The sequence below is a fragment of the Caloenas nicobarica genome, chromosome 28, assembly GCF_036013445.1.
Source record: "Caloenas nicobarica isolate bCalNic1 chromosome 28, bCalNic1.hap1, whole genome shotgun sequence".
Classification (NCBI taxonomy): domain Eukaryota; kingdom Metazoa; phylum Chordata; class Aves; order Columbiformes; family Columbidae; genus Caloenas; species Caloenas nicobarica.
In genome coordinates, this window is record NC_088272.1 from 32030 (window position 1) to 55997 (window position 23968).

A 23968-nucleotide genomic window follows, 5' to 3' on the forward strand; every position below is an offset into this window, starting at 1 on the left:
GGACCCGGGACCCCCCACCCGCCCCCCCCCGCTTCGGGCCCCCCCCACCCCCCCCGCTCATTTTTTTAATTAAGTGCAATTACCCCCGGCGAGGCCCCCGCCCCCCCCCCCCCCCCCCTTTTTGGGGTAAAACTCCCGCGTTCTGGGGTCCAACCCCGCTCGGGGTCAAACCCCCCCTGGGGTCAAGCCCCCCCCCCCCGGGTTTGGGGTTCAAACCCCCCCGGTTTGGGTCAGCCCCCCCCCCCCCCCACATGGGGTCCATCCCCCCTTTGGGGTCAAACCCCCCATTTGGGGTCAAACCCCCCATTTTGGGTCACCCCCTTGTGTCCACCCCTGGCCAACCCCCCCTTTTGGGGTCAACCCCCCCATTTTGGGGTTAACCCCCCCCCCGGGGTCCCCCCCCTTTTCGGGTCTCCCCCTTCCAAGTGCTTTTTCGGGGAACCCCCCACTTCCCCCGTTCTGCCCCCCAGGTTTTCCCCCCCGGCCGTTTTGTGGTTTTTGACCGGTTTGGGGCAGTTTTTGCCCCAGGGGTCACTGGGGGCGGGGGGGGGGGGGGATTTGGGGCCATTTTTGCTCGTTTTGGGGTTTCTGCACCTTTGGGGGGGTCCGGCCCTCCCCGCCCCCCCCCCGGCCCCGGGTTTTGGGGTCAAACGGACCAAATTTGCCTTAGACCCCCCCGCCCTGGGGTGACCCCTCCGCTCTGTGACCCCCCCGGGTTTTTGGGACCCCCCCACCAGCAGTTCCCTCCCCAGTTTTGGCCCCTCCTCCATTTTTGCCCCCCTCCCATCTCGGGCCCCCCCCCGGGCCCCCCACCAGCAAACGGGGCCCCCCAACATTTGGGGCCCCCCCCCAGCACGAGGCCCCCCCGGGACCCCCATTTGGGGGGAGGGGCCCCGAGAGCGACCCGCCCCCCCCTCCCCCCCCCCTCCCCCCCCCCCCGTTGCACATTTGGGGACCCCCAGGTCGCCCCTCCCCCCCCCCGGCACGTGATAGTGACGTCATTTCCCGGGGGGTCGGCCCCTCCCCCCAGACCGAGGAGAAAAAGAAAAGGGGGGGGAAAAAAAAAAAAAAAAAAAAAAAAAGAAAAGAAAAAAATAAAAACCACCCAAAAGGCGCCGCGAGCGGGAAAGGAGGAAAAAGCCGCGGAAAATGGGGCGAAAAAAGGCAAAAAAAGGAAATAAAAGTGTCGAACCCGCCCGGGCCGGCTCGGTGCGGGGGAGGGGCGGGGGGTCACTGCGGGGGGGGTCGGGGTCACCGGGGGTCGCGGGGGGCGGGGAAGCCCCAAAACGGGCCGATTTCTCCCCAATCCTGGGGGGAACCCAGGTGTTCGGGCCCCTCCCCCGGCCGCTTTAAGAGCCCAAGGGCGTTACCCCCCCACCCCACCCCACCCCGAGGGACCCAGGCGTCCCGGGCCCCCCCGCAGCAGCGGAGCCGGGACCCTCGACCCCCCACGGTGAGACGCGGGGACCCCCGGGGTGTCACCCCCTCGCCGGGACCCCCTTCTCTCCCAAGGGACCCAGGCGTCCGGCCGCCCCCTCCCCCCCGCCACGTCCGCACTGGAAAACGTGGCGCGGGGGGGGGCACTCGGATGCCTGGGTCCCCGGGGTCGGGGGGCACTCGGACGCCTGGGTCCCCGGGGCGGGGGGCACTCGGACGCCTGGGTCCCTGGGGAGGGAGGGGGCACTCGGATGCCTGGGTCCCCGGGGAGGGAGGGGGCACTCGGACGCCTGGGTCCCCGGGGCGGGGGGGCACTCGGACGCCTGGGTCCCCGGGGGCGGGGGGGCACTCGGGACGCCTGGGTCCCCGGGGAGGGAGGGGGCACTCGGACCGCCTGGGTCCCTGGGGTGGGGGGGGGGCACTCGTCCCACGTGAGCCGTGACGTGGCCGCGGAATTGGGGCATTTCGGGGATTTCCGGGTCGATCCCCCTCGGCCCCCCCGTGTCCCCGTGTCACCGTCAGGTGACGGCGGCAGCGGGGGGGGCACCGGCCTCGCGACCCACTTCCCCTTCGGGGCCTTTAAAGCGCCCGCGGGGACACGAGGGGACGCAAGGGGACACGAGGGTGAGTGGCCCCAGGGGGGCGCCCGGGTGCCCTTTAGGTCCTGGGGGGGCTGGGGACCCCCTGGACGCCTGGGTCCCATGGGTGGGGATTGGGACCCCCGGGCACCTGGGTCCCACGGGCACTATCCGCAGATGCTGGCGCTGCTGTGGGTGATGGTGACGGTGACGGTGACAGTGGCGGCCGGGAGGGGCCCCGGGGGGGCCGTGCAGTTCCTGGCAGTCGGTGACTGGGGGGGGGTCCCCCGACCCCCCCTTCGCCACCCCCCGCGAAGTGGCCAAGGCGGCCGCCATGGGCCGCGCGGCCACCGAACTGGGCGCCGACTTCGTCCTGGCGCTCGGGGACAATTTCTACTACAAGGGGGTGCGGGACGAGTGGGACCCCCGGTTCCAGGTATGGACCTCGAGTGTGGGGGGGACCCCAAAATCTGCCGGGGGGGGGAAATCAGGGAGACCCCAGGACCTGAATGTCCCCAGGGGGTTGCGGGTGCCTGTGCCCCCTCCCGCTGTGTCCCCATTCCCTGTCCGCATGTCTCTGTCCCCCCCGTGACCCCCGTGTCCCTGTCCCCAGGACACCTTCGAGCGCGTGTTCTCGGTCCCGGGGGCTGCGGGACCTTCCCCTGGTTCGTCTTGGCCGGGAACCACGACCATGCCGGGAACGTCACCGCGCAGATGGCGTATGGCCGGCGCTCGCCGCGGTGGTACGGACAGGGGGACACGCAGACAGGGGGACACCATGGGCAAAGCCACCCCCCGCTGCTGCTGCACCCGGGGGGCACGGTCACCGGCTGTCCCTGGGGTGTCCCCAAGTGTCCCCCGTCCCCGCAGGCACTTCCCGCACTATTTCTACAGCCTCCGCCTGTCCCTCCCCGGCACCAACGCGTCGGCGCGGCTGCTGCTGCTGGACACGGTGCTGCTGTGCGGCGGGGGGACGATGCCGGGGGCCCCCCCGCGGGCCCCGGTGACGCGGCGGCCGCGGCGGCGCAGCTGCGCTGGCTCCGGGGCCGCCTGGCGGCGTCGCGCGGTGACCGGTTCGTGCTGCTCGCCGGGCACTACCCGCTCTGGTCGGCCGGGGAACACGGACCCCTCGTCCTGCCTGCGGCGGCTGCTGCGGCCGCTGCCTGCGGAGACACCGAGTCACGGCTTATCTGAGCGGCACGACCACAACCTGCAGGTGAGGACCCGACCCGCGGGGACCCGACCCACGGGACCCGACCCACGGGGACCCCCTGGGCTCCGCAGGGACCCCCTGAGCTCCACAGGGACCCCTGAACCCCAACAGTGACCCCCTGAGCTCCACAGGACCCCTGAACCCCAACAGTGACCCCCTGAGCTCCACAGGGACCCCTGAACCCCAACAGTGACCCCCTGAACCCCAACAGTGACCCCCTGAGCTCCACAGGGACCCCTGAACCCCAACAGTGACCCCCTGAGCTCCACAGGGACCCCTGAACCCCAACAGTGACCCCCTGAACCCCAACAGTGACCCCCTGAGCTCCACAGGGACCCCTGAACCCCAACAGTGACCCCCTGAGCTCCACAGGGACCCCTGAACCCCAAACAGTGACCCCCTGAGCTCCACAGTGACCCTGAACCCCAACAGTGACCCCTGAACCCCAACAGTGACCCCCTGAGCTCCACAGGGACCCCTGAACCCCAACAGTGACCCCCTGAACCCCAACAGGGACCCCTGAACCCCAACAGTGACCCCCTGAGCTCCACAGGGACCCCCTGAACCCCAACAGTGACCCCCTGAGCCCCAACAGTGACCCCCTGAGCTCCATGGGGACCCCTGAACCCCAACAGTGACCCCCTGAGCTCCACAGGGACCCCCTGAACCCCCAACAGTGACCCCTGAGCTCCACAGGGACCCCTGAACCCCAACAGTGACCCCCTGAACCCCAACAGTGACCCCCTGAGCTCCACAGGGACCCCCTGAACCCCAACAGTGACCCCCTGAGCTCCACAGGGACCCCTGAACCCCAACAGTGACCCCCTGAGCCCCAACAGTGACCCTCTGAGACCCACAGGGACCCCCTGAACCCCAACAGTGACCCCCTGAGCTCCATAGGGACCCTGAACCCCAACAGTGACCCCCCTGAGCTCCACAGGGACCCCCTGAACCCCAACAGTGACCCCCTGAGCCCCAACAGTGACCCTCTGAGACCCACAGGGACCCCCTGAACCCCAACAGTGACCCCCTGAACCCCAACAGTGACCCCCTGAGACCCACAGGGACCCCCTGAACCCCAACAGTGACCCCCTGAGACCCACAGGGACCCCTGAACCCCAACAGTGACCCCCTGAGCTCCACAGGGACCCCTGAACCCCAACAGTGACCCCCTGAACCCCAACAGTGACCCCCTGAGCTCCACAGGGACCCCTGAACCCCAACAGTGACCCCCTGGGCTCCGCAGGGACCCCTGAACCCCAACAGTGACCCCCTGAACCCCAACAGGGACCCCCTGAGCTCCACAGGGACCCCTGAACCCCAACAGTGACCCCCTGAGCTCCACAGGGACCCCTGAACCCCAACAGGGACCCCCTGAACCCCAACAGTGACCCTCTGAGACCCACAGTGCACAGGGACCCCCTCCAAACCTGACATGGGCCCCCTGACCCCCCCATCGTGTACAGGGACCCCCAAACCTGGCACAGGACCCCCCCCCGAACTCCTACAGTGTACAGGGACCCCTAAATTGAACATGGGACCCCCCTGAGCCCCCGTGGTGTCCAGGGACTCCCCAAACCTCACACGGGAACCCCCAGTGTCCGGGAGGGACCCAGGTGTCCGGGAGGGACCCAGAAGTTTGCGGGGGGACCCAGGTGTCCGGGAGGGACCCAGGCGTCCGGGAGGGACCCAGAAGTTTGCGGGGGGACCCAGGCGTCCGGGAGGGACCCAGGTGTCCGGGAGGGACCCAGAAGTTTGCGGGGGGACCCAGGTGTCCGGGGGGGACCCAGAAGTTTGCGGGGGGACCCAGAAGTTTGCGGGGGGACCCAGGCGTCCGGGAGGGACTCAGGCGTCCGGGAGGGACCCAGGTGTCCGGGAGGGACCCAGGAGTCCGGGAGGGACCCAGGTGTCCGGGAGGGACCCAGAAGTTTGCGGGGGGACCCAGGTGTCCGGGAGGGACCCAGGCGTCCGGGAGGGACCCAGAAGTTTGCGGGGGGACCCAGGCGTCCGGGAGGGACTCAGGCGTCCGGGAGGGACCCAGGCGTCCGGGTGCTGCCCCCCGTGTCCCCACAGTTCCTGCAGGAGGGGGGCGTGGGCTACGTGGTGAGCGGCGCCGGGAACTTCGTGGAGGGGTCGCGGCGCCACGAGGGGGCGCTGCCCCCCGGGACCCTCCGGTTCTTCTTCGGGGCCCCCGCGGCGCCCGGCGGCTTCGTGCACGTGCGGCTGGACCCGCGCGCGGCCACCGTGACCTTCCTGGAGGCCACGGGCCGCGTGCTGCACCGCGCCACCCTGCCCCCCCGCGACCCCTGACCCCCGACCCCTGACCCCTGCCCCCCCGCGACCCCTGACCCCCGACCCCTGCCCCCCCGCGACCCCTGACCCCCGACCCCCGACCCCTGCCCCCCCGCGACCCCTGACCCCTGACCCTGCCCCCCCGCGACCCCTGACCCCCGACCCCTGACCCCCGACCCCTGACCCCCGACCCCTGACCCCCGCCTGCGCCGCTGGCAGCGGGGGCGGGACCCCCGGGACGCGGCGGAGCCGCGCGCGCAATAAACGGCGCGGGGGGAGACGCCGCCCGCAGCTGCCGCCCCGACATCGCCGCGTTTCGCCCAAGAATCGCCGTGTTTTGCCCCCAAAATCGCTGCGCTTCGCCCCAAAATCGCTGCATTTCGTCCCAAGAATTGATGCGTTTTGCCCCCAAAATCGCCGCATTTCACCCCCGAAATCACCGCGTTTCAGGCCAAAATCGTCGCGTTTCGCCCCCAAAATCACCACGTTTCGCCCCATGAATCGCCGCGTTTCGCCCCATGAATCGCCGCGTTTCGCCCCCAAAATCGCCATGTTTTGCCCCCAAAATCGCTGCGCTTCGCCCCAAAATCGCCGCGTTTCGCCCCAAGAATTGATGCGTTTTGCCCCCAAAATCGCCGCGTTTCGCCCCAAGAATTGATGCGTTTTGCCCCCAAAATCGCCGCATTTCACCCCCGAAATCACCGCGTTTCAGGCCAAAATCGTCGCGTTTCGCCCCCAAAATCGCCACGTTTCGCCCCATGAATCGCCGCGTTTCGCCCCCAAAATCGCCGTGTTTTGGCCCGAAATCGCCGCGTTTCGCCCCAAGAATTGATGCGTTTTGCCCCCAAAGTCGCCGCGTTTCGCCCCCGAAATCGCCACGTTTCGGCCCAAAATCGTCGCGTTTCGCCACCGAAATCGCCACGTTTCACCCCATGAATCGCCGCGTTTCGGCCCCAAAATCGCCGCGTTTCGGCCCCAAAATCGCCGCGTTTCGGCCCAAAATCGTCGCGTTTCGCCCCGAAATCGCCGCGTTTCGGCCCCAAAATCGCCGTGTTTCGGCCCCAAATCGCCGCGTTTCGGCCCCAAATCGCCGCGTTTCGGCCCAAAATCGCCGCGTTTCGGCCCAAAATCGCCGCGTTTCGGCCCAAAATCGCCGCGTTTCGGCCCCAAAATCGCCGCGTTTCGGCCCGAAATCGCCGCGTTTCGGCCCGAAATCGCCGCGTTTCGGCCCAAAATCGCCGCGTTTCGGCCCCAAAATCGCCGCGTTTCGGCCCAAAATCGCCGTGTTTCGGCCCCAAATCGCCGCGTTTCGGCCCAAAATCGCCGCGTTTCGCCCCGGGTCGCGCGGGATGGGTGGAAGGGGGCGGGGCTACAGTCGGGCCGCGTGGCTCCGCCCCCCGTCGCCGATTGGGTGGGGCCGCGAGGGCGGGCGGAAGGGGCGGGCTTGCGGGGGCTGCTTCCGGTGGCGGCGGGAGCGGGACGCGCCGGAGCGGCAGGTGGGGCCGGGCCGGGGGTTCGGGGGGTTCGGGGGCCCCGGCGGGGCCCGGGGTGACCGGGCGGGGCCCGGGGTGACCGGTCCACCCGCAGCCGCCCCCCCGCCATGGGCCGCCGCAAGTCGAAGCGGAAACCGCCGCCCAAGAAGAAAGTGACGGGGACGCTGGAGACTCAGTTCACGTGTCCGTTCTGCAACCACGAGAAGTCCTGCGACGTGAAGATGTGAGCGGGGACCGGGACGGGGGACGCGGGGACCGGGACACGGGGGCTGGGGGACACCGGACGGGGGGGACACCAGGGGGTCACCGCCCGGCCCTTGTCCCCTGTCCCCAGGGACCGCGCCCGCAACACCGGGGTGATCTCCTGCACCGTCTGCCTGGAGGAGTTCCAGACACCCATCACCTGTATCCTTAACGGGACCCCCCGATCCCCTGACCCCGTCACCTGTGTCCTTATCAGGACGCCCCAGCACCCCCTGGGACCCCCTGACTCTCTGGGACCCCCCCCGGCCCCGTTAGATCCTTGACCCCCCCCAGACTTGTCGGAGCCCGTGGATGTTTACAGCGACTGGATCGATGCCTGCGAAGCCGCAAACCAGTGACGTCCCTGTCCCGGGGTGGGGACATCGCTGTCCCAACCCCCCCTGGGGTGACACTGTCCCTGCCCCCCCACTTTGTGGCATTTTTGCTGTTTTCTCCGTTTCTGTCCCCAGACACGGGGGCTCCAGTGGTGACACAGAGTGTGTGCCCCCCCCCAGGGACAGGACCCCGAGTGTGTCGTCCCCCCAGGATGGGACCTCAAGTGTGTCCCTTGGGCACTGAAGTGCGGGCGGCCCAAGAGCTGTGGGGCCGGGGGACACGGTGGCAGGGGACACGGGGCCGGGGTGCGGGTGACACGTTTCGGCAGAGCCCCCTCCCCAATAAACGCCCTCGCGGGGCTGGGCCGGGGGCTCCGTGTCCTGGTCACTGTTGGCGCCGTGGGGTCTGCGGGGACACGTGGGGTCTGTGGGGACATGGGGTGACAGCCCCAGGGGGCGGGTCTGCAGCGCTAACGAGCTCTCAGCACTAACGAGCTCCGCGGCGCTAACGAGTCTCGAGCTCCGCGGCGCTAACGAGTCTCCTCTGGTTCGGCAGCCGCGCTGGGACGCGTTGTCACCCTTGGCCACCCAGACCCGGGCACCCCTCAGGGACCCCAGTACCCCCCTGTGTACCCCCTTCCCCCCATGTCTCACTGTCCCCCCTCCTGCCGTTGTCCTCACTGTCCCCCAGTCCTCATTGTCCCCCCTCTCACAAATTGTCCCCTCGTCCCCACCTCGTCCCCGCCTCGTCCCCGCCTCGTCCCCGCCTCGTCCCCCCCTCGTCCCCCCATCGTCGCCCTGTCCCCATTGTCCCCACTGTCCCCAGAGGCGGCAGCTTTGCGTGTGTGTTTATTGTGGGGGTGTTGGGGTGTCAGTGCCGGGGGCGCCGCGCGGTCACTAGTGCTCGAAGGGCCCGTCCAGCCCGTCCTCCCCCAGCAGCGCGGGGCCCCCGCAGTACTTGGGGTCGTACACCTGGCGCGGGAGCCCATAAACCGTCATCCCCGTCTGCGACGCGCCCTTGTTGCTGCCCATCTGCAGCCCGATGGTGCCCGTGTCGCAGTGCTGGGTGCCCAGCGACGGCTCGAAGATCTGCCGCTTGGTGCCGGGGGCCGTCATCCCAGCCTGGGACAGACAGACAGAGGGACGGGCATGGGGACAGGGACACAGCGTTGGGGACAGGACAGGGGGCCGGGGGTACCTTGGGCTCTTCAGGGAGACACATCTGGGGACCCCCGATCTCCCCCCCCGGATCCTGGAGACTGTCCCCTGGGGCCCCCCTGTCCCACGCGTGTCCCCCGGTCCCACGCGTGTCCCCCCGTCCCACCCGTGTCCTCCCGTGTCCCCCTGTCCCACCTGGCTGGCACCCTCGTTGGTGTCCCCCCATGTCCCCCCTTTTCCCTCATCCCCCCCTGTCCCCCCGTGTCCCCCTGTCCCTGTCCCACCTGGCTGGCGCCCTTGTTGGTCCCCATCTGCAGGCTGATGGTGACCTGGTCCAGCGGTTGGTCGGTGCCCAGTTTGGGGTCGTACAGGTGCCGCCGTGTCCCATAGGCCGTCATGCCCTGCTGGCTGGCGAACTTGTTGGTGCCCATCTGGGGACACAAGGGACACAGGGGACAGTGTCACCAGCTGCACCGAGTGGCCACAAAACCCCCCTGTTCTCCCATATGCCCTCCGTCCCACCCGTGTCCCTGTCACCTGCAGCCCGATGATGTTCAGCCCCGTCCCCCCGTGTCCCCATGTCCCCCCCGTCACCTGCAGCCCGATGATGTTCAGCCCCGTCCCCCCGTGTCCCCATGTCCCCCCCGTCACCTGCAGCCCGATGATGTTCAGCCCCTCGCGCAGTTTCTCAGGGTGGAACCGTCGCTGCTGCTTCTCCGCGTATTTCACCCCCAGCCCCACGTTGTTCCCCTTGGTCTTGGCCTGGGGGGTGGGGAGAGGGGGCGCTGGGGGGCGTGGGCACAGCCCCCCCCCAAACACCCCCCCACCCCAAACACCCCCTGACAGCCCCCGGGTTCCCCCCAGCTTTGCCCCTTTGGCCCCATCTCCTGCTGGGGGGGCAATGGGCTGACTGGACCCGCCTGTGGTTGGTGACACCCCAGGGGACGTGGGGACCCCCCCGTGTCCCCGGTTGTCACCTGGCTGGCCAGCGCCATCAGCGTCGACTGCACCTGCGTGTGGTTCGTGTTCTCGAACAGGTCGTTGGCCTCGAAGATGTCGTGCGGCTTCACCCCGTAGCGCTTGATGGCGCGGAGGAAGTTCCCGATGTTCTCCAGCTGGGGGGGCAGCGCAGCTGGGACCCCGGGACACCGCCGGGACCCCCAGGACCCTCAGGGATCCCCCCACCCCGCCCAGGGATCCCCAACCCCCCCCCCCATCCCCTCACCTTGTGCCAGTTCTGGACGGGGTCGTTCACCTTCTGCACGGAGCCCGGCTGCAGCTTGTTGATCAGCCTGGGGTCAAGGGCGGGTCAGAGTCAGGCAGGGGCAGGGGGGCAGGGGTCAGAGGTTGGGGTCAGAGGTCAGGGTCATACTCGCAGAGGATGACTCCATCCTTCAGCCCGTCCATGAAATTGTCCCCGAGGCGCCGTCCGGTTGTCCCCTCGATCCAGGTGCGCAGCTCCCGCTCCTGCTGCGGGTCGTACTTCTGCGCCAGCTGGGGGCAGGAGACAGCAGGGGACATCAGGGGACACAGCAGGGAACATGTTGGGGGACGCCATCAGGACATGTCAGGGACAGGTTGGGGGACACGTCAGGGGACACATTGGAGAGAGATGGGGACACGTTGGGGGACACGGGGACACCTTTGGGACATGGGGGACATGTCAGGGGATACCATCAGGGGACACGTTGGGGGACACAGTCAGTTGGGAGGACACGGGAGGGGACGGGGGGATGTGGGGGACACGGTGGGGTCAGACTGGGGGTGACCCACAAGCTCAGCCCCCAGTGGGAGGGGTGAGAACAGCCCCGGATGCCTGGGTCCCCCTACTGCGGGGAGGGGTGGCGGGGGGAGAACCCAGGCGTCCGGGGCTGCCCCGCCCCCCCCGGGAGGACCCAGGCGTCCGGGCCTGCCGAACCTTTGCCCATATATAGTCCCGGCCCGCGGCCGCGCGCCCGCCGCGCTCTGACACCTTATAAGGGCTCGCGGCGGGGCCGGGGGCGGCGGGGCCCCCCCGAGCCCCCCCCGGGCAGCCCAGAGCCCCCCCGGGCCCCCCTGGGTTAACCCTTCCCGCGCTGCGGCCCGCGGGGCGTCTGTGGGGGGAAACTGAGGCACGGCCGGGGGGGACCCAGGCGACCGGGTGCGCACACCCCCGCAGAGGGGACCCAGGCGACCGGGTGCGCACACCCCCGCAGAGGGGACCCAGGCGTCCGGGTGCGCATCACCCCTGGAGACGGGACCCAGGAGGCCGGGTGCCCACACCCCCGCAGAGGGGACCCAGGCGTGCGAGTGCCCACACCCCCGCAGAGGGGACCCAGGCGTCCGGGTGCCCACACCCCCGCAGAGGGGACCCAGGCGTGCGGGTGCCCGCACCCCCGCAGAGGGGACCCAGGCGTCCGGGTGCCCACACCCCCGCAGAGGGGACCCAGGCGTGCGGGTGCCCACACCCCCGCAGAGGGGACCCAGGCGTGCGGGGCAGCACCAGGGACAGCGCCAGGTCCTGCCCCCGCCCCCCGCCCGCTCCGGCCGGCCCTGCCCCCCCCGCCCGGTTCTGTGCCCCCGATTCCGTCCCGCGCGGGTCGGTTCTGTCCCCCCCGGTTCTGTCCTCCCGGGTTCGGTTTCCCCCGGTTCGGCCCTGGCCCCCCCGCGCCCCCCCGGTCCCGTTCGTTCCACCCACCTTGTTCTTCACCTCGGCCGACAGCCCGTAGGCCGGACCGCGGTTGAAGTTTGCGTTGGACATGGGGTCGGTGGGGGATGCCGGTTCGGGGGTTCCCGGGGGGGCTCGGGGGGTCCCGGCGGGTCGGTCGGTGCCGGTTCGAGGGGTCCCGGGTCGGTCGGTCCCGGTGGGGTCGGTCGGTCCGTCCCGGGTCGCTCGTCCCGGTCCCGACCCGGCGCCGCCGCCACTTTTAAAAGTCGCGGAGCCCCCCCGGGCCGGGGCCGCGCGCGGCCAATCCGCGCCGCCCGCCGCGCTGACGTCACCGCGGGGCGGGTGATGGCGTCATTTTTTCCACATTTAGCGGGGGGGATCCCGGGGGGGCGGGGGAGCCCCGGGCCGCCCCCCACCCCCAGCTCCCCTCCCCCCCCATCCCTGCTCCCCCCTCCTCCAACCCCTCTCTCCTCCCCGGACGCCTGGGTCCCCCCCGGACGCCTGGGTCCCCCTAGTCCGGGGGGGGGGGGGGGGGGGGCGCGGGGCGGTCCCGGTGCCGTCAGCGGATCGGACTCCGGGGGTGGGGGGGGGACGGGGACGGTTCGTCACGGGCGGGGAATGCGCCCCCCGCTCCCCCCGGCTCCGGGAGCGCGTCCCAGGGACCCAGGCATCCGGGGAACCCAGGCGTCCGGGAAACCCAGGAGTTCCAGGGGCACCCATGAGTTCGGAGCGGGGGGGGGACCCAGGCGTCCCAGGGACCCGGAGTGGGGGAAACCGAGGAGTTCGGAGGGACCCAGGAGTTCGGGGGGACCCAGGCGTCCGGGGCCGCCCCCGCCCCCCCGGAGCTGCCATTTCCATTTATAGCAGCTGCTGCGGCTCTGACGTCACGGTGCCCCGTGTGACGTCACCGCGACCTCGGGCTCTGTGCGCGCCCTCCCCCCCGTGTCCGGCATCCCCGTCCCGACGTCATCGCGTATTCCCGGCTCTGACGTCACGGCGGAACCCCGGCTCTGCACTCACCCGCGGGACCCCCTGTGACGTCACAGGGAACCCCTCCGAGCCCCGCCCGCCCCGCCAATCACCGCCCCGGGCCCCGCCCCCAGGCCAGAGGCGCGCGGCGATTGGCTGCGCCGCAGGCCCCGCCTCCCCTGACCCGGAAGCGCCCGCCCGGCGGGGTCGGCGGCGAATGGCGGCGCCCGCGGAGCGGAGAGATCCCGCGCTCCGGCCGTGACCTCTGACCTCCGGCCATGACGCTGCGCTGGGCGCGCGCGCTGCCCCGGGGGCTCTGGGGGGTCACGCAGGTGCGGGGGCCACGGGGGGTCAGGGGTCACAGGGGGACAGGGGGGGTCAGGGGACACGGGGGACACGGGGGGGTCAGGGGTCACAGGGGGACAGGGGGGTTCAGGGGACACGGGGGGGACACGGGGGGTCAGGGGACACGGGGGGGACACGGGGGGTCAGGGGACACGGGGGACACGGGGGGACATGGGGGGGTCAGGGGTCACAGGGGGACACGGGGGGTCGGGGGACACGGGGGGACACGGGGGGTCAGGGGACACGGGGGACACGGGGGGACATGGGGGGTCAGGGGACACGGGGGGGACACGGGGGGTCAGGGGCCACAGGGGGACACGGGGGGTCAGGGGACACGGGGGGGACACGGGGGGTCAGGGGTCACAGGGGGACACGGGGGGACACGGGGGGGTCAGGGGCCACAGGGGGACACAGCGGGTCAGGGGACACGGGGGGGACACGGGGGTCAGGGGACACGGGGGGACACGGGGGGTCAGGGGCCACAGGGGGACACGGGGGGACACGGGGGGGTCAGGGGCCACAGGGGGACACAGGGGGTCAGGGGCCACAGGGGGACACGGGGGGTCAGGGGCCACAGGGGGACACGGGGGGTCAGGGGACACGGGGGGGACACGGGGGGTCAGGGGTCACAGGGGGACACGGGGGGACACGGGGGGGTCAGGGGCCACAGGGGGACACAGCGGGTCAGGGGACACGGGGGGGACACGGGGGTCAGGGGACACGGGGGGACACGGGGGGTCAGGGGCCACAGGGGGACACGGGGGGACACGGGGGGGTCAGGGGCCACAGGGGGACACAGGGGGTCAGGGGCCACAGGGGGACACGGGGGGTCAGGGGCCACAGGGGGACACGGGGGGTCAGGGGACACGGGGGGGACACGGGGGGTCAGGGGTCACAGGGGGACACGGGGGGACATGGGGGGGTCAGGGGCCACAGGGGGACACAGCGGGTCAGGGGACACGGGGGGGACACGGGGGTCAGGGGACACGGGGGGACACGGGGGGTCAGGGGCCACAGGGGGACACGGGGGGACACGGGGGGGTCAGGGGCCACAGGGGGACACAGGGGGTCAGGGGACACGGGGGGACACGGGGGGTCAGGGGACACGGGGGGACACGGGGGCGACACGGGGGGTCAGGGGACACGGGGGGACACGGGGGGTCACGGCGCTCCGCCCCCCCTCCTCTCCCCCGCTCCCCCAGGCCGCCCGGAGCCTCCACCAGCGCCCGGCGGGAGACCCGGCCTGGGGGGACCCCCCCGGAGACGCCCCCGCCGACCCCGCCCCGCCCGGTGACCCCCCCGGCGCTGCCGCGTTCGAGGCCGCGCTGTCGGCGCTGGAATCGGCCCCGGGGCGGCGGCGCGGGCGGCTGGAGCTGGTGGAGGCGGCGCTGGCGGCGATGCCGGCGCTGGGGGTGGCGCGGGAGCGGCCGCTTTACCACCGGCTGCTGCGGCTGCTGCCCCGCGGGCCCTGGCTGCCCCGGGGGCCGCTGCAGCGCTTGCTCGGGCCCTTCCCGCGCCAGCAGGAGTGCGGGCTGCGGCTGCTGGAGCAGATGGAGCGGTACGGTGAGCGCTGCGGGGCACCGGGCGCCTGGGTCCCTGGGGAGGGGGCTCCCGGACGCCTGGGTCCACCGGACGCCTGGGTCCCTGGGGAGGGGGCTCCTGGATGCTCGGGTTCCTGGGGAGGAGTCACTGGTTCCCTGGGCAGGAGGCTCCCGGATGCCTGGGTCCCTGGGGAGGGGGCTCCCGGACGCCTGGGTCCCCTGAACCCCGTGTCCCCCGGACGCCTGGGTCCCTCAGGCGTGGTGCCAGACGCTGAGACGCGGTTCCTGCTGCTCGGGATCTTCGGGCCGCGCAGCCGCCCCGTGCGGAAGTGCCAGCGGCTGCTGTACTGGCTGCCCCGCGCACGGCACCTGGACCCCCACCCGCTGCCCCCCCGCCTGCCGCCCCCCGGGCTGCCCATCGCCCGCCTGGCGCTGCGGCGCATCGCCAACGACCCCGACGCGCGGATCACTGTGTACCAGGTGGGACGGGACAGGGACGGAGGCAGGGGACACGGGGGTGGGGACGGGGGACAGGGACAGGGGACACGGGCATGGAGACAGGGGACAGGGACGGGGACATGGGACACGGGGACAGGGACACGGAGACAGGGACGGGGACATGGGACAGCGACAGGGATGGGGACAGGAGGACACAGGGACACCCAGGGGACAGGGGATGCACGGGGGACAGAGGGATGTGGACACAGCGGTGTCCCCAAGTCGCTTGGCGGGCTGGTGACCCCCCTCTCCCCCCCGTGTCCCCCCTGCAGGAGGCGGTGCCGGACGAGGGGGGTGACGAAGGTTCCGTCCAGCCCTTCATCGTGGGTGAGTGATGGGGCGGGGGGGTCGGGGGGGGTCCTGGGGGCCTCTGCGGGGTTCTGCGTGTCCTGGGGGGTCCCATTTCTGGCCCCTTGTGTTTGGGGGGACCCAGCATGTGGGGCTGGGGACGCTGGCCTGTGCGAGGGACCCAGGCGTTTTGGGGAGCCCTGTGGTAGTGGGTGGGGGGTCCCCGGGGTCGGGGTCCCTCGAGGGGGTTTTGGGGTCCGCTGTGTATTTTGGGATCGCCTGTGTATTTATTTTGGGGCGTCCCCCCAGGCTCCCAGAGCTCTGGCCAGCGGGAGCTGCTGGCCCAGCACGGCCCGGCCCTGGGGCTGTGCGGACCCCCATCAGGTTTGGGGTGCTGTTTTTCCCGTCCAGGTGCACAAAGCCCGGACCAGCAGGAGCTGCTGGCCCAGCACGGCCCGGCCCGGCCCGTGTTCGTGGAGGGGCCGTTCCCCATCTGGCTGCGCGGCCGCCGGCTCCAGTACCACGTGCTGAGGGGGGACCCGCCGGGTCCCCCACTGGGGGTGAGAGGGGGGACGACGGGGGGGCAGGATGGGAAGTGTGGGGACCCAGGGGATGGGGTGGGAGCTGTGGGACCCCCCTGCCCCCCAGGCCGAGCCCCCCGACCCCGAGCGCAGCCTCTACTACCCGCTGAGCCTGGACCTGGACCTGGAGCGCGGGCCCTGGGACGATGACGACTTCGATGTGGACGAGGGTATGAGGGGTGGGGCAGGGGGGCGGGGCAAGGGTGGGGCTGGGGTGGGGCAGGGGGGCGGGGCAAGGGTGGGGCTGGGGTGGGGCTGAGGGTGGGGCAGGGGGGCGGGGGAAGGGGGTGGGGGTGGGGCTGAGGGTGGGGCAGGGGGGCGGGGCAAGGGTGGGGCTGAGGGTGGGGCAGGGGGGCGGGGGGCGGGGGTGGGGGTGGGGCTGGGGTGGGGCTGAGGGTGGGGCAGGGGGGCGGGGCAAGGGTGGGGCTGGGGTGGGGCTGAGGGTGGGGCAGGGGGGCGGGGCAAGGGTGGGGCTGGGGTGGGGCAGGGGGGCGGGGCAAGGGTGGGGCTGGGGTGGGGCAGGGGGGCGGGGCAAGGGCGGGGTTGGGCTGGGGCTGAGGGTGGGGCTGGGGGGTGGGGGAAGGGGGTGGGGGTGGGGCTGGGCTGGGGCTGAGGGTGGGGCTGGGGGGTGGGGGAAGGGGGTGGGGGTGGGGCTGGGGGGCGGGGCAAGGGGGTGGGGGTGGGGCTGAGGGTGGGGCTGGGGGGCGGGGCAAGGGCGGGGCTGGGCTGGGGCTGAGGGTGGGGCTGGGGGGCGGGGCAAGGGCGGGGCTGGGCTGGGGCTGAGGGTGGGGCTGGGGGGCGGGGCAAGGGCGGGGCTGGGCTGGGGCTGAGGGTGGGGCAGGGGGGTGGGGCAAGGGTGGGGCTGGGGGGCGGGGCAAGGGTGGGGCTGGGGTGGGGCTGAGGGTGGGGCAAGGGGGCGGGGCAAGGGTGGGGCTGAGGGTGGGGCAGGGGGGCGGGGCAAGGGGGTGGGGGCGGGGCTGGGCCCAGGACTGGCTGGGGGGCGGGGCCAGGCGCTGGGGGCGGGGCAGGGCCTGTGCGGAGCCCCGCCCCGACCCCCCTGCAGTGCAGGAGGGCCCCGTGTTCGCGCTCTGCATGGCGGGCGCGGGCGACCGGCGCACGTTGGGCCGCTGGATCGCGGGGCTGCAGCGGAACAACCCGGTGCTGGCACGGACGCCCGTCGTGTTCCGCCTGGGGGGCGGGGGGACCCCCGGGACCCCGCCGGGGCTGCGACTGCGGGCAGGGCCCCCCCTGCCCCCTGCGCTGGGGCCCCCACCGAAATAAAGGAACTGACACCAGTTTGGGGTGATTTGTGTCTTTTTGGGGGTGTTTAGTGTCCTTTTTAGAGCGATCGGTGTCAGGTTTGGGGTGATCAGTGTCGTTTCTGGGGGGATCAGTGTCGGGTTTGGGGGGATCAGTGTCGTTTCTGGGGGGATCAGTGTCGGGTTTGGGGGGATCAGTGTCGGGTTTGGGGGGATCAGTGTCGTTTCTGGGGGGATCAGTGTCGTTTCTGGGGTGATCAGTGTCGGGTTTGGGGGGATCAGTGTCGTTTCTGGGGGGATCAGTGTCGTTTCTGGGGGGATCAGTGTCGGGTTTGGGGGGATCAGTGTCGTTTCTGGGGTGATCAGTGTCGGGTTTGGGGGGATCAGTGTCGTTTCTGGGGTGATCAGTGTCGGGTTTGGGGGGATCAGTGTCGTTTCTGGGGGGATCAGTGTCGGGTTTGGGGGATCAGTGTCGGGTTTGGGGGGATCAGTGTCGGGTTTGGGGGGATCAGTGTCGTTTCTGGGGGGATCAGTGTCGGGTTTGGGGGATCAGTGTCGGGTTTGGGGGGATCAGTGTCGTTTCTGGGGGGATCAGTGTCGGGTTTGGGGGATCAGTGTCGGGTTTGGGGGATCAGTGTCGTTTCTGGGGGGATCAGTGTCGGGTTTGGGGGGATCAGTGTCGTTTCTGGGGGGATCAGTGTCGGGTTTGGGGGGATCAGTGTCGTTTCTGGGGGGATCAGTGTCGGGTTTGGGGGGATCAGTGTCGTTTCTGGGGTGACCAGTGTCGTTTCTGGGGTGACCAGTGTCGTTTCTGGGGGGATCAGTGTCGGGTTTGGGGGGATCAGTGTCGTTTCTGGGGGGATCAGTGTCGTTTCTGGGGGGATCAGTGTCGTTTCTGGGGGGATCAGTGTCGGGTTTGGGGGGATCAGTGTCGTTTCTGGGGTGATCAGTGTCGGGTTTGGGGGATCAGTGTCGTTTCTGGGGGGATCAGTGTCGGGTTTGGGGGGATCAGTGTCGTTTCTGGGGGGATCAGTGTCGTTTCTGGGGGGATCAGTGTCGTTTCTGGGGGGATCAGTGTCGGGTTTGGGGGGATCAGTGTCGTTTCTGGGGGGATCAGTGTCGGGTTTGGGGGATCAGTGTCGGGTTTGGGGGGATCAGTGTCGGGTTTGGGGGGATCAGTGTCGTTTCTGGGGGGATCAGTGTCGGGTTTGGGGGATCAGTGTCGGGTTTGGGGGGATCAGTGTCGTTTCTGGGGGGATCAGTGTCGGGTTTGGGGGATCAGTGTCGGGTTTGGGGGATCAGTGTCGTTTCTGGGGGGATCAGTGTCGGGTTTGGGGGGATCAGTGTCGTTTCTGGGGGGATCAGTGTCGGGTTTGGGGGGATCAGTGTCGTTTCTGGGGGGATCAGTGTCGGGTTTGGGGGGATCAGTGTCGTTTCTGGGGTGACCAGTGTCGTTTCTGGGGTGACCAGTGTCGGGTTTGGGGGCGCAGCGCGCGGAACGGGCACTCCGGGCTCGGCGCATGCGCACGGGCCGACCTGACGCGCCCTGGGCGGGGCCTGGCGGAAGCGCGCGCACACGCGCACTGTCTGCCAGCCGCGCACCCCGCGCATGCGCAGTGCGCCGCGCCTTCGTGAAAAACGGCTCCTGCAGCCGGCGCGGCGCTGGCGTCATCATTGCGCGCCGCGGGGCGCGGGGCGGCGGGCCCGGCATGAGCGCGGCCGAGCGGGGCCCGGGCGGCGGCTCCGGGGGCTCCGGGGGCGGCCCCGGGCGCGGCCCCGCGGCGGAGCCGGGCGGCGGGCGGAAGGCGCGGGGGCGGCCGCGGCTGACGGAGTCGGACCGGGCGCGGCGGCGGCTGGAGTCGCGCAAGAAGTACGACGTGCGGCGGGTGTACCTGGGCGAGGCGCACGGGCCCTGGGTCGACCTGCGGCGCCGCAGCGGCTGGAGCGACGCGAAGCTCGCGGCCTACCTGCTGGGGCTGGAGCGCGGGCAGCGCGCCGGGCGGCGCGGGTGAGCGGGGCCGGGGCACCGGGGGCCGGGGGGAACGGGGGCACCGGGGCGGAACGGGGCAACGGGGCGGAACGGGGGAACGGGGCTGGGGGGGAACGGGGGCACCGGTGGGGAGCGGGGGAACGGGGGCACCGGGGCGGAACGGGGGAACGGGGGCCGGGGGGAACGGGGGCACCGGGGCGGAACGGGGGAACGGGGCCGGGGGGAACGGGGGCACCGGGGGGGAACGGGGGAACGGGGCCGGGGGGGAACGGGGGCCCCGGTGGGGAGCGGGGGAACGGGGGCACCGGGGTGGAACGGGGCAACGGGGGCCGGGGGGAACGGGGGCACCGGGGCGGAACGGGGGCACCGGGGCGGAACGGGGGCACCGGGGCGGAACGGGGCAACGGGGCCGGGGGGGAACGGGGGCCGCGGGGGAACGGGGGAACGGGGCCGGGGGGGAACGGGGGCACCGGGGCAGAACGGGGGAACGGGGCCGGGGGGGAACGGGGGCACCGGGGCGGAACGGGGGCCGCGGGGGAACGGGGGCACCGGGGCGGAACGGGGGAACGGGGGCCCCGGTGGGGAGCGGGGGTTTGTCCGGGTGTGATCCCCCGCTCCCCCCCTCTCTCCACAGGAAGCCGTGGGAGCAAATCCCCAAAATGCCCAAACGGAAGAAAAGTGAGTGTTGGGGGCCGGAGCCCCCCCCCGGGCGGGGTCTGTGGGTGCTGGGGGGGGGTCTGGGGGGGTCAGGCTCCCCCCAGGGCGGGCTCTGGGGGTGTGTGGGTCTGGGGGTGTCAGGTTTCCCCCCAGGACGGCGGCGCAACGTGAACTGCCTGCGGCACGCGGCGCTGTGGTACCAGGATCACCGCGGGCGCTGCCCAGCTGAGCCGCGGCTGGCGGAGCTGGAGCCGGCGCTGGGGCTCAGCAGCACGGCCGTGTGGCAATGCGAGCGGGGACACAGGTACTTCCAGGACCTGCACCCGCCGCGCACGCAAAGCGACAGTGACAGCGACAGCGGCGGGGACACCGGTGAGGGGATGGGGACACTGGCAGTGGGGGGCGGGGACAGGGGCAGTGCTGGGGGACAGGACGGTGAGGGGGCGGGGGGACAGCAGAGACAGTAAAGAGGCAGTGACAGCGGGAGGGGGCAGTGACAGTGAGGAGGGAGCAGGGGTGGGGGGACAGGGACGCTGCGGGGCTGACAGTGATGGGTGGGGTGGGACAGCGAAGGTGACAGTGCTGGCGGGGACAGCAGTGACAGTGAGGGGGGGAACAGCGGTGGCGGGGGCCGGGGGGAGCCTGTCCTGTGGATGGGGGGTGCAGGTGACACCCGCGGGGTTCCCCTTTGGGGCTGGGAGTTCCTTGTCGAGGTTCCCCCTTGCGGAGGTTCCCCCTTGCGGGCTCAGGGATTTCTGGGGGGGTTCCCATTTGGGGCTCCCCCCACCTGGTTCCCAGCCCCCCTGGTTCCCAGCCCCCCCATCTCTTTCTCAGGCAGTAGCTCCAGCTCAGAGGCTCCAGCTGGGGGGGCCACCCCAGCGGCAGCGGGGGCGGAAGGGCCAGGACCCCCCCCTGCGGGGGGGCGGGGGGCGGCGCTGGAAGCCGTGCTGTGTGTGGGACTGGGCCCCCCCGTCCCGCTGGGCCCCCCCCTGCTCATCCTGGCTGCCCCCCCGTTCGAGGCACTGGGGGGGCTGCAACTGGACATGGGGGGGGCCGAGCTGCCCTGCACGCTGCTGGATGGGGGGAGCGCCCTCCCCCTAGAGCCCCCGCACCCTAAAACAGGTATGGGGAAGGGGGGTCACAGGGACCGGGGGAGTGGGGCGGGTCACGGGGATGGGGTGAGGGGGAAGGTTTGGGGGGGTGTGTCACAGCCCCCCCCCAGAGGAGCAGCAGGAGGTGCCGGGACTGAAGCAGGAGGAGCCGCCAGTTCCCACGGTCGAGCCCCCCCAGGAACCCCCCCCCGAGGAGGACGGGTCAACCATCGTCTACGAGATCCCACGGGAGCCGCTCAGGTAGGGGGGAGAATTTGGGGTGTCCCTGGGTAATTGGGGTGTCGCAGTGAGGTTCCTGCAGGTTTAGGGGGGTCATTGGGGGTTCCGGGAGTCACGGGGGAACCTGGGGGGGCAGGGGCAGTTCTGGGGGGAGGGCCCTGGCCCAGGTTTATTTTGGGGGGGCCGTTTGGGGTTCCTCAGGCACATTGAGGGGGCTGGATGAGCCCCCCCCGCGCTGGGGGGGGGTCTCACCCCCCTCCCCTTCCCCCACAGACGGCGCAGCCGGCGGGGTCGCCCCCCTCCCCCCTCCTCCGGGGGGCTCCCGGAGCCCATCGGTGACGCCCCCCCCGCAAAACGGGGACGCCTCCGCAGCAGCTGCCAGGTACAGACCCCCCAACACCCCCTGTGCCCCCCCGAGACCCCCTGTGCCCCCCAACACCCCTTGACACCCCCTGTGTCCTTTCCCTACCTCGCTATGTCGCCCTGTGTCCCACCAGACCCCCCCTCACTGCCCTCCCTGTTTGGTGCAACGCGAGGGACGGACACGGGGGTGTCCCTGGCAGTGTCGCCACAGTTGTCCCCTTGATTGTCCCCAGGGCTCTGGGAGGAGATTCCAGCTGCGCCGGCAAATGCTCGTGGACTCGGGTGAGTCCCCAGTGTCCCCGCACGTACCCCCCCGTCCCCCGCCCTCCCCCCACGTCTCCCAACGTCCCCGTGTCCCCAGGCACATGCGAGTTCCCCTGCGACAGCTGCGGGAAATCGTTCAAGCGCAAAAACCACTTGGATGTTCATAGACGGACACACAGCGGAGAGACCCCTGTGGAGTGAGTGGGGACATGTGGACACAGAGACCCCTGTGGAGTGGGGACATGGGGACACCGGAGACCCCCCTGCAGTGAGGGGGGGCACGGGGGACCCCTGACCCCCTGTCCCCCCACCCAGATGCCAGCTCTGCGGGTTCCGCTGCCGCCAACGCGCGTCCCTGACGTGGCACATGCGGCGCCACGGGGGGGGCAGGGGGGGTGGGGGATCATCCCCCTGCCCTGCCCCCGCTGCCCCTGTCGCTTCCGGACCCCCCAAGGCCTCAAGTTTCACACGCTCAAGAGCCACCGTGAGCCCCCCCCGAGCCGCCCCCCCACGGCATCTTGGGGACCCCTGACCCCCCCCGGCACCCTGTGCTTGGTGACCCCCCCATCCCCCGTCACCCCTTTGCCCTTGGGGCCCCTCCTCTGTTATTTATTTCCTGTTGCCCCCCCCACCCCCCACCAGGGTGTGTGGGACTGGGGGAGCCATTGGGCCCCCGGTTTTGTTTTGGTGGGGGGTCATCCCTTGGGCCCCCCCATTCCATTAAAGTGATGGATTTTACAGCTGTTGCTGCTCTCTGGGGGCCGGGGCGCTGTTTGGGGATGCAGCCCCACTCCTGGTGCTGAACGGGGCGGGGCGGGGGACGACTACGCGCAGAGTCTAGAGGGGCTCGGGGACACCTCAAGGACGTTGTGGAGGCCATGGGGGCCCCCTCTCTGTGGGGCCCCCCTGCATGGGAGCCAAGGACACAGCGGGGACCCCCCGGGGCCACAGGAACACTGAGGGGACCACCCAGAGATCCACCCCCCAGGACAGCGAGGGGACGCCCCCCAGGAATCACGAAGGTGCCTGGATCCGAGTGTGGGCATCACCTGCAGGGCCCCCCAAATGCCATGGGGACCCCTCGGCCACTTCCCCAGTACCCAGGAGCTGCTGCGACCCCTCCCCCAGGGAGCCTCCAATGCCCCCGGGCTGGTGTCAGACCATCACCTGCCCCCCCTTTTTGTGCACCCCCAAATGGGAGTAAGTGGGTTGCCCCCCCACCCCCTGAGGGTTGTCCTGGTCACTGGGGGGTGCGGCGCTAGGACCTGGGGGACACCTGGACTGCGCCCCTGCTCCCAGGCCACGCCCCTGCTCCCAGGCCACGCCCCTGCGCCCAGGCCACGCCCCCGCGCCCAGGCCACGCCCCCGCGCCCAGGCCATGCCCCCGCGCCCAGGCCACGCCCCCGCGCCCAGGCCGCGCCCCATGCCCAGGCCATGCCCCCACACCCAGGCCACGCCCTGTGCCCAGGCCACGCCCCGTGCCCAGGCCACGCCCTGTGCCCAGGCCACGCCCCACACCCAGGCCACGCCCCCGTGCCCAGGCCACGCCCCGTGCCCAGGCCACGCCCCGTGCCCAGGCCACGCCCCACACCCAGGCCACGCCCCGCACCCAGGCCACGCCCTGCACCCAGGCCACGCCCTGCGCCCAGGCCACGCCCCGTGCCCAGGCCACACCCCGTGCCCAGGCCACGCCCCACGCCCAGGCCACGCCCCACACCCAGGCCACGCCCCGTGCCCAGGCCACGCCCCACGCCCAGGCCACGCCCCGCGCCCGGCAGGGTGACGCGGGATCCTCGGTCACCTGCTGCGCCCACCTCCCGAACACGCCCCTCTCAGGACAGATCCGTGGGGGACTGTGGGGGGTCCGTGGATTCCCTGACGGAGGGCAGGGGAACAGAGATCAGCCCGGAAGATAGTAGGGCTGCCCGTGAGAAAGACGGGAGTAGAGGGAGTAGACGTTTTGGGGAGCCCTGGGGAGGAATGGGGAGCTCTGGGGTACCAAGACACATTTTGGGGATCACTGGGGAGGAATGGGGAGACCCGAGGAACCAAGACCCGTTTTGGGGAGCCCTGGGGAGGAATGGGGAGCCCTGGGGAACCAAGACACGTTTTGGGGAGTCCTGGGGAGGAATGGGGAGCCTGAGGAACGAAGACACATTTTGGGGAGCCCTGGGGAGCAATGGGGAGCTCTGCGGAACCAAGACACGTTTTGCGGAGCCCTGGGAGCAAAGACCCGTTTTCGGGAGACTTGAAGAACCAAAACATGTCTTGGGGAGCCCTGGGGAGGAATGGGGAGCCCCGAGAAACAAAGGCACGTTTTGGGGAGCCCTAGGGAGGAATGGGGAGCCCTGAGGAACCAAGACACGTTTTGGGGAGCCCTAGGGAGGAATGGGGAGCCCTGAGGAACCAAGACACGTTTTGGGGAGCCCTAGGGAACCAAGACACGTTTTGGGGAGCCCTGGGGAGGAATGGGGAGCCCTGAGGAA

At 71.2% G+C, this 23968-nt stretch overlaps 6 protein-coding genes across 6 annotated transcripts in view; 4 read left to right on the forward strand and 2 right to left on the reverse strand.

Annotated features, from left to right (window-relative positions):
• The first annotated feature begins 2075 nt into the window (after window positions 1-2075).
• On the forward strand, window positions 2076-6023 carry ACP5 (acid phosphatase 5, tartrate resistant). Its single transcript, XM_065653116.1, is given in 8 exon segments — window positions 2076-2300; window positions 2302-2451; window positions 2629-2652; window positions 2655-2758; window positions 2886-2980; window positions 2983-3140; window positions 3142-3231; window positions 5302-6023. Coding segments are annotated over 8 exon segments (1020 nt in total). The 5' UTR covers window positions 2076-2138; the 3' UTR covers window positions 5539-6023.
• An 890-nt stretch (window positions 6024-6913) lies between these two features.
• ELOF1 (elongation factor 1) lies at window positions 6914-7957 on the forward strand. Its single transcript, XM_065652998.1, has 4 exons — window positions 6914-7016; window positions 7108-7236; window positions 7348-7418; window positions 7551-7957. The coding sequence occupies exons 2-4, from the start codon at window positions 7121-7123 to the stop codon at window positions 7613-7615; spliced, it is 252 nt and encodes an 83-aa protein (XP_065509070.1). The 5' UTR covers window positions 6914-7016; window positions 7108-7120; the 3' UTR covers window positions 7616-7957.
• A 470-nt stretch (window positions 7958-8427) lies between these two features.
• On the reverse strand, window positions 8428-11701 carry CNN1 (calponin 1). The gene is made up of 7 exons (XM_065652997.1): window positions 11427-11701; window positions 10122-10243; window positions 9975-10041; window positions 9727-9864; window positions 9401-9511; window positions 9034-9180; window positions 8428-8713 (listed from the first exon to the last, which is right to left on the reverse strand). The coding sequence occupies exons 1-7, from the start codon at window positions 11487-11489 to the stop codon at window positions 8489-8491; spliced, it is 873 nt and encodes a 290-aa protein (XP_065509069.1). The 5' UTR covers window positions 11490-11701; the 3' UTR covers window positions 8428-8488.
• A 744-nt stretch (window positions 11702-12445) lies between these two features.
• Window positions 12446-16913, forward strand: ECSIT (ECSIT signaling integrator). Its single transcript, XM_065652995.1, has 7 exons — window positions 12446-12697; window positions 13913-14273; window positions 14508-14731; window positions 15022-15076; window positions 15449-15597; window positions 15686-15788; window positions 16682-16913. The coding sequence occupies exons 1-7, from the start codon at window positions 12644-12646 to the stop codon at window positions 16897-16899; spliced, it is 1164 nt and encodes a 387-aa protein (XP_065509067.1). The 5' UTR covers window positions 12446-12643; the 3' UTR covers window positions 16900-16913.
• Window positions 16914-18576: 1663 nt separating this feature from the next.
• ZNF653 (zinc finger protein 653) lies at window positions 18577-22220 on the forward strand. The gene is given in 11 exon segments (XM_065653060.1): window positions 18577-18885; window positions 19502-19545; window positions 19678-19896; window positions 20359-20646; window positions 20747-20876; window positions 21129-21237; window positions 21452-21500; window positions 21580-21679; window positions 21798-21886; window positions 21889-21983; window positions 21985-22220. Coding segments are annotated over 11 exon segments (1452 nt in total). The 5' UTR covers window positions 18577-18586; the 3' UTR covers window positions 22015-22220.
• A 1059-nt stretch (window positions 22221-23279) lies between these two features.
• Window positions 23280-23968, reverse strand: part of LOC135999323 (uncharacterized) — a 171100-nt gene continuing 170411 nt past the window's right edge. The window contains 1 exon segment of the mRNA XM_065652884.1: window positions 23280-23357. Within this exon segment, the coding sequence (XP_065508956.1) occupies window positions 23280-23357 (78 nt within the window).

What these genes read in the sequence shown, in the direction of transcription:
- ELOF1 (XM_065652998.1), top strand. Translation starts at nt 7,121, where the DNA reads ATGGGCCGCCGCAAGTCGAAGCGGAAACCGCCGCCCAAGAAGAAAGTG. An exon ending in AAGTCCTGCGACGTGAAGAT is followed by an intron (nt 7,237 to 7,347) that starts GTGAGCGGGGAC and finishes CCCTGTCCCCAG; the next exon opens with GGACCGCGCCCGCAACACCG. An exon ending in GTTCCAGACACCCATCACCT is followed by an intron (nt 7,419 to 7,550) that starts GTATCCTTAACG and finishes GACCCCCCCCAG; the next exon opens with ACTTGTCGGAGCCCGTGGAT.
- CNN1 (XM_065652997.1), bottom strand. Translation starts at nt 11,489, where the DNA reads ATGTCCAACGCAAACTTCAACCGCGGTCCGGCCTACGGGCTGTCGGCC. An exon ending in GATGGAGTCATCCTCTGCGA is followed by an intron (nt 10,042 to 10,121) that starts GTATGACCCTGA and finishes CCTTGACCCCAG; the next exon opens with GCTGATCAACAAGCTGCAGC. An exon ending in TGATGGCGCTGGCCAGCCAG is followed by an intron (nt 9,512 to 9,726) that starts GTGACAACCGGG and finishes CCCACCCCCCAG; the next exon opens with GCCAAGACCAAGGGGAACAA.
- ECSIT (XM_065652995.1), top strand. Translation starts at nt 12,644, where the DNA reads ATGACGCTGCGCTGGGCGCGCGCGCTGCCCCGGGGGCTCTGGGGGGTC. An exon ending in GGAGCAGATGGAGCGGTACG is followed by an intron (nt 14,274 to 14,507) that starts GTGAGCGCTGCG and finishes TGGGTCCCTCAG; the next exon opens with GCGTGGTGCCAGACGCTGAG. An exon ending in CGCCGGGTCCCCCACTGGGG is followed by an intron (nt 15,598 to 15,685) that starts GTGAGAGGGGGG and finishes CCTGCCCCCCAG; the next exon opens with GCCGAGCCCCCCGACCCCGA.